Below are 6,878 nucleotides of genomic sequence, written 5' to 3'. Positions count from 1 at the left end.
AAAGGGCAACAACTTTCTACTAAAATGAAAATCCCGAAACTATTTTTAAATTCCTGATTTTTTTTTAAATTGATGAACATTTTTCAAATTCTCGATTCTTTTCGAAACAAACGGACTTTTTTCAAGTTTCTTATTTTTTCAAAATCGCAAACTTTTTTAATTCATGTACATTTTGAATTTGTGATCTTTTTTCAAACACGTGTTTTTTAATTCATGATATTTTCATATTATTTGATTTTCTCATTTTTGCAGTTTTTTCAAAAAGTTAATGGTTGACTGATCAAATGGTCAACAGTTGATTGAGCCAATTAGGTGCGCCCATGCAGGTCCAGCTAGGCGAGCGACATGGCTCGATGGGAGTTCAGATCAACGATCAGATTGGTTTCGGCATGAACTTGGTGTCGGGATAGCTGTTCGTCTTTAGCATTGCCACCTTCGTCGTCGGCTCGACTGGCTACCTCGGCAAGGTCGAGATCTTCGCTCTAGGCCAGATCGTAAGATTCGAAAACATGGAGTACGTCACGAACTGCCGCGGAGATCTGATCTTCCAGGGTTTGGCATCTAGCCACATCCAAGAGCAGGAGGAGCTGGTTCTCCCGATCATGATGTCGGATTGGATCTCGGAGCTACCGGAAGATGTCAATTTTTTCGACCCACCTACCACCCATCTCATCGCCAATATCGATGACCTCGAGGGAGCTACCTGACAGTGATGTGAGTAGTATATCATTCCTAGCAAGTCGTATATAACACCCGACAGTGATGAGGGGTCAGCGTTATTCGACGACTGTAGTAGTGTGTGTCCACATGTTGGTCCTCCGCCACACCCTCACCATTCTCTGCTTAAGGCCACCCCATCTCATGCCACCAACAACATCTCCTGCTCTCTAGCCTTCTCCCTTGCCCACCTCTCTCCGATTGTTGTTGCTGCAAACGAAGATGTCGATGAAGCTAGGAAGAATGACCTCCTTAAGCAACTTGGTCCATTTGGCAACTTCCCTTATATATTCCCCAGCAATCGTCGAGGAGCTGGACCCCCCCCCCCCCTCGAACGCATGGAGCTCCCCATGAGAAGTCGGAACACAATGCGGAGCTGGATTTGGTGAAGGTAGGAAACTTTCAAACGGAGCCTACATGTACATATCCAGGAGCAATATGGTGCACCAGCCGCGGCCACACCACCGCCACCCCGGCCGCATCACTTTTCTCGTGTTTGCGTGCTGGTCTTCCACCACCCCATCGCCTCCCTCTCCTTGAGGCCGCCTTGTCTTGCGCCTGCACCAACATCTCCCGCTCTCTAGCCTCCTTGCATCACATATACCTAGTTGACGTTACTGCGAAGGAAGAAGCCGCTGAAGCCAGGAATGACGACCTCATTGTGCACCTTGGTCCATTCGGTAACTTCCCTGATATCTTCACTAACCACCGTCGAGGAGCTGGACTTGTCTCCTGAACTCATCGAGCTCCTCGTGAGAAGCCGAAACACGACGTGTAGCCGGAATTGGCGAAGCTGGGCGACTTTCAAATGGAGCCTACATGTAATATCGAGGGCAATATGGTTCTTTCCGGAGCTTGTAAGGGCATGAGCTATGGAGGCTATAAGAAGCACTAGCCCCAACCAATCCATGATGATAAAAGAGTCATGAAACCACCATGTGTAATAGTAATAAATACAGTTTTGTTAAAGCACATCTAGATGTGCCATAAGTATTGCACATCTAAGTCCTATATTATTGATCTTACGTTGAGATTCGTGTTGATATTTTCTTTTTCTTTTTTTCCTCTCTGTGCTTAATTCACTCACTTAGATGTGCAATAACTAAAGCACATCTAGATGTGCCCTAGATACACCCAAATAAATAATCTCACCCAATGCTGCACCCCCTCATCGGCCCCACCTCTCTCTCTCTCTCTCTTTTTCTCTATATTTTTATTTGTCTCTCCCACTTATTCCAAAATTGCATGGGATGCGTCTAGTTTGTCATGGTGTGTATGCGAGTAACAAGGAAAAATGAAACGTTTTTGACAAAAGACATTTTATTAACTCAAAATGTAGCATCAAAGGTACCAAAAGACAAACAAAAACGTCGCAGTTAACTTTTGTGAAAGAAGAGACGACCTCTTCTGCATGCATCTGTTTTCCTCTGCAAGCAGCCATTCGAGAAGTTCTGGACCAAGCGAGCCGGCGGCCACCGATGGCCGACGGCCATGCTCTGTGGATAAAGACAAGGAAAATCAGTAAAAAAAGAATAGGTGAAACGACAATCAGCTCGATGGCAAATTTGCGAAGCGGCGGTGGCAAATGTGCCAAGTGGCAAATATCAAATTTCTCCAGAGAAACTCCAAGCAGTAAGCAATGGCCGCCCTCGCCGCGCTTCTCCTCGCGACCCTACTCGCCGCGCTCGCGTACCTGCTCCGCCTGCTCCGCTCCCTCGTGTGGGTCCCGCACCGCCTGGAGCGCCGCCTGCGCCGGCAGGGCATCCGGGGGCCCCCGCGCAGCCTGCTCTACGGCAACGCGGCCGAGTACGGCGCGCTGATCGCCGCCCATTCCGCGCCGCTGGCCTCCTTCCACCACGCCTTCGTCGGCCGCGCCGCGCCGGAATACCGCGACTGGGCGGCGCAGTACGGCCGCCCGTTCGTGTTCTGGTTCGGGCCCCGGCCGCGGCTGGTGGTCTCCGGCCCGGAGGTCGCCAAGGCCGTGCTGACCGACTCCACGGGGGCCTTCAGAAAGGGTTCCGGGAGCAACGTCAACCCGCTCTCTCGGCAGCTCCTCGGCGAGGGGCTGGTGGCCCTCACCGGGGAGAAGTGGGCGCACCACCGCCGTGTGATATCGCCCGCCTTCAACATGGAGAGAATCAAGGTGTGGATGCGTTTCCTCAATTTGAATAGAAACATACTTAGACGATTTATCTTCACATCATGCTAAATGGTAGCAGCTTACCTAGCGATTTCAACCTACCTAAACAAGATCCTCAGATATATGTAAGTCTCGCTAAATCTTGGTTGCTATGATCCAGGCGTAGGGTGTGAAATTTCGGATCAGGGCACCCATCTCTTTACGAAACTATCGGTTTTTTTCATTAGTTTGAACTTGGTGCTGTTATTGAAGGGGACCGTGTACACACTTATTTCAAGCAATTCCTTCTGAACATTCTTTCTGCTCACTTTTAGTTGGACTTCTATCAGTGTGTCTGAATATTTGTAATGAACTTATCTGAATAGTTGATCCTCAAAAAAAAAACTGAATAGTTTAACAAACACCAAATGGTTGTATATTGATTGGAAACATTTGTTATTGAAATTCAACCATCTGCATGACTAGTTATTTCACTCAGAATTTGAAGCTGGCAGAAGCTAACCTGTGGTGTGCATGTTTCTTCTTTCTATTAACATGCTGATGGGATCAACAATTGTGATGTAGATAATGCACTAAATCAGATATATATTTTACCACTAAATTCATTTCTGGATTTTTCGTAGGGTTGGATTCCAGAAATATCAGCTATCACTTCATCCATGCTGGATAAATGGGAAGTTCAAGGAGAAACCCGCGCTGAGTTTGAGATTGATGTAAATAAAGAATTCCACACTTTGAGTGCAGATGTCATTTCTTGTATAGCATTTGGAAGTAGCTACGAGGAAGGAAAGCGAATTTTTGAATTGCAAGATGAACAGGTACAACTTGCACTCCTTGCAATGAGAACCTTCTACTTTCCTGGATTCAGGTGAGATAGACTCGTACACTTTGGGTCACCATTTATTCTCCATCAGTAAACGTATACTCCCTCCGTCCGAAAAAGCTTGTCTCTCAACTGGATGTATCTAGCACCAAGTTAGTGCTAGATACATCCATGTGAGGGACAAGCTTGGGACAAGTTTTTTCGGACGGAGGGAGTAGTTCCTATCACATGTTTCTTCATTTTTACATTGGAAAAATTGTTTGCCCCACTCTGTTGTTGGTTGTTACTCTTGCTCTTCAATCAAATGCTACAGTTGAGGGAAAAAGATTGTGACCTTCTTCGCTCTTAGGTTTGTGCCGACAAAGAAGAACCAAAGAAGGCATAGCCTAAACAAGGAAATCCGAAATTCTTTGCGCAGATTGATTGAGATAAATCGAAAGAAGTGTGAAGATTCCAAAAATTTGCTTGGCTTGATGCTATCAGCCAGCAAAACTGACACTGAGTTTAAAATGGGAATCGAAGAGATCATTGATGAGTGCAAAACATTTTACTTTGCCGGTAAAGAAACAACTGCAAATTTATTGACATGGGCAACACTTCTGCTGGCATTGTGTAAAGAATGGCAACACAAGGCCCGAGATGAAGTCTTGCAAGTGTGTGGCAAGAACGAGCACCCAAATGCGGAAACCTTGAGCAGTCTCAAAATTGTGAGCCCTATTAATTTGAACGAATAGTACAGTTTTTTATATTCTTGATGATATCTCCTTATCGGGACATAGCGAGTAACACTTCGGTGATGTTGGCATGATATCAGGTAAATATGGTGTTGAAGGAGACCCTCAGGCTGTACCCTCCAGCTCTGTTCGTCAACAGGACGGTCAGTAGGGATGTGAAGCTAGGCAAACTCGACATCCCTGCGGGCACACAGCTCAATCTGCCTATTATTGAGATGCACCATGATGTCAACATATGGGGAGCTAATGCGGATGAGTTTGATCCATCGAGGTTTGCAGATGGCAAGAGCTATCACCTCGGCGCGTACTTCCCCTTTGGGATTGGCCCTGCCATCTGTGTTGGCCAGAATCTCACGATGGTTGAGGCAAAGCTGGCGCTTGCAATGGTCCTCCAACGCTTTGCGTTTGAGGTCTCGCCGTCCTATGTTCATGCGCCGATGATGGCGATGACCCTCCAACCCGAGTACGGTGCTCAAGTTCTTGTCCACAAGATCTAAGCCTTCTGTGGCGCTGTATCTGGAATCGGGAGGTGTGACAGCAAGGTATATGTGAATGCTACGTCTCCGGTCTCCTGTATCCCTGTGGATTTTGAGCAACTTGTAAGAGGAGGTTGCCAACTTGTCTGAAGTTTGTCCTGAAAGTCAGAAAGTGTGTATAGAAAGTATATGCTTTGCTACAGTAAATCATCATATTCCTCTAGATTTTTTGTATCACCTTGTTTTCCTCCTAAATCAGTTCAAGTTGTTCGTCGATTCAAAAATTATGATTAAGTTGTTACACATAATGGTCCGTCCAGTTGTCGAAAAGAAGTACCCTACGAGTCATACCAGTTTTTACAAGAGGAGGGGGGACAGGAGCAGGACAATAGCAATTCTGAAGATGATCAGATTAGCAATACAAGTCCATAGAACAATGCTTCTCGTGTGCTTCTAGATTTGTGCAACAGCCCTCCGCTTTGGAAAATATACTCAGGACTCAGGAGGAAATTCCGCAAATAATAAAGGACTTCATTACAAATATAAAGTTGGTGTTGGAAATATTAGCAGTTTATTGATTAACCTAATCCACGAGTAAACAATAACCATGGCAACCACAGTATGCAACTCATACCGATACCTAAGCATGTGAGCACGTACAGTACATAAAATCGAAACATCTATGAACACAACATATACAACTAGCACATGAAAGAGATAAATGAGGGATGAACAAATCATACCCTCCGATTGACCAGGCCAACGCGGCGGCGGCGGCAGCCTCAGAGTCCGTGGCCTTCTTCTTGTTGGCGGCGGCGGCGGCCATGGTGTCGATGCAGGGTAAGCAGAGGAGGATGGAGGGGGACGGATCAGGAGCAGTCGACAAGGTTCCAGAAGCACCTACTCTCCTGACCAGGGATCATCGGAAGCAGCATAGAGAGAGGAACGATAGATAACGACTAGGGTTATGCATAAGGGAGTGGCAAAAATAAGGCTCGGCCAATTCCAGCCCGCGTTGAGGCGAGGCGGGCGGCGGAGGAGGAGGAGCGCGCGTGTACAACTCCTCTTTCCAAGCTCAAATGGCATATGGAGAGCAGCTCTTACTCCACTAGCAATATGGTACTAAACTTCACACCATTTGTCATGCACCTAAATAGGCCTTAGAGATTAATCAGTGATTATTATCTTATATGAGCCAAAGCCCATCTATAATCCAACAGTTGGCAATCAATCATTTTTGTGTTAATTTATTTTGTCAGCAAGTTGCGGTCCTTATAAACTAAAATTTTCATCCTCAAACCAATTAAATTTATTATAAAAAACGTTTGATTTACCATGCTTAAAATCAGATGTCAGATTTTTAGCATTAGTAGTAGGCTATAAATAAACGATTTAGCTACACTTCAGTCGACTGAGCCGACTTTGGGTCAGTCGATTTTCAGGGGGACAGGGGGAGGGGGGAGGGGGGAGGGGGCGGGGGGCTCGTCGGAGGGAAGGAAGAACTAGCCGCAACGGGAAGGGGGGCTTGCCAAAGAGGCTATCCTAGTATCTATCTTCGGGTTCAGGGTGAGGTGGTGGGGAGGCGGTGGCGTGAGGATTCACCGGAGAAAAAGCTTGACGCGGGGGCCTAGAGGGATGGTCGGGACGGTGGAGAGTGGTTTCGGGAAGGGCGGGGCGGCGCGGGAGGGCCGCCGGCCGCGAGCGGTGGTGGCTGGCGGCTCAAGGGGGTGGAGATTGAGGGCTCATTTGGTTCGGAGGAAATCTAAACATAGGAATTTAAAGTAGTATAAGAATTTGATAGGATGACACTTGCCACCCTAAGGAATTGACTTGTCTCGTTCCTACACGCAAAATGAGTTTTGAGTGGATGTGTAGTTTCCTCCAAAAGTGTAGAAAATGAATAGTATTCCTACGAAATTCCTTTACGCATTTTCTACAAAACCGGATGCATATATAGAAAAAATTTCTCTGAAATCCTTGTTTTCATG

General features: G+C 46.5%; 1 protein-coding gene across 1 annotated transcript; it reads left to right on the top strand.

Moving 5' to 3' along the window:
- The first annotated feature begins 2,281 nt into the window (after positions 1-2,281).
- Positions 2,282-5,177, top strand: LOC125517337 (cytochrome P450 734A1-like). Its single transcript, XM_048682537.1, has 4 exons — positions 2,282-2,860; positions 3,481-3,725; positions 4,030-4,387; positions 4,495-5,177. The coding sequence occupies exons 1-4, from the start codon at positions 2,357-2,359 to the stop codon at positions 4,909-4,911; spliced, it is 1,524 nt and encodes a 507-aa protein (XP_048538494.1). The 5' UTR covers positions 2,282-2,356; the 3' UTR covers positions 4,912-5,177.
- The last annotated feature ends 1,701 nt before the right edge of the window (positions 5,178-6,878 follow it).

The sequence above is a fragment of the Triticum urartu genome, chromosome 1 (assembly GCF_003073215.2).
Source record: "Triticum urartu cultivar G1812 chromosome 1, Tu2.1, whole genome shotgun sequence".
NCBI lineage: Eukaryota > Viridiplantae > Streptophyta > Magnoliopsida > Poales > Poaceae > Triticum > Triticum urartu.
Note: the sequence above shows the minus strand (reverse complement) of the source record. Positions and strands in the feature narration are given on the sequence as shown.

Coding starts and splice junctions, on each gene's coding strand:
- LOC125517337 (XM_048682537.1), top strand. CDS start 2,357: ATGGCCGCCCTCGCCGCGCTTCTCCTCGCGACCCTACTCGCCGCGCTC. Junction 2,861..3,480: donor TCAACATGGAGAGAATCAAG/GTGTGGATGCGT, acceptor GATTTTTCGTAG/GGTTGGATTCCAGAAATATC. Junction 4,388..4,494: donor CCTTGAGCAGTCTCAAAATT/GTGAGCCCTATT, acceptor GCATGATATCAG/GTAAATATGGTGTTGAAGGA.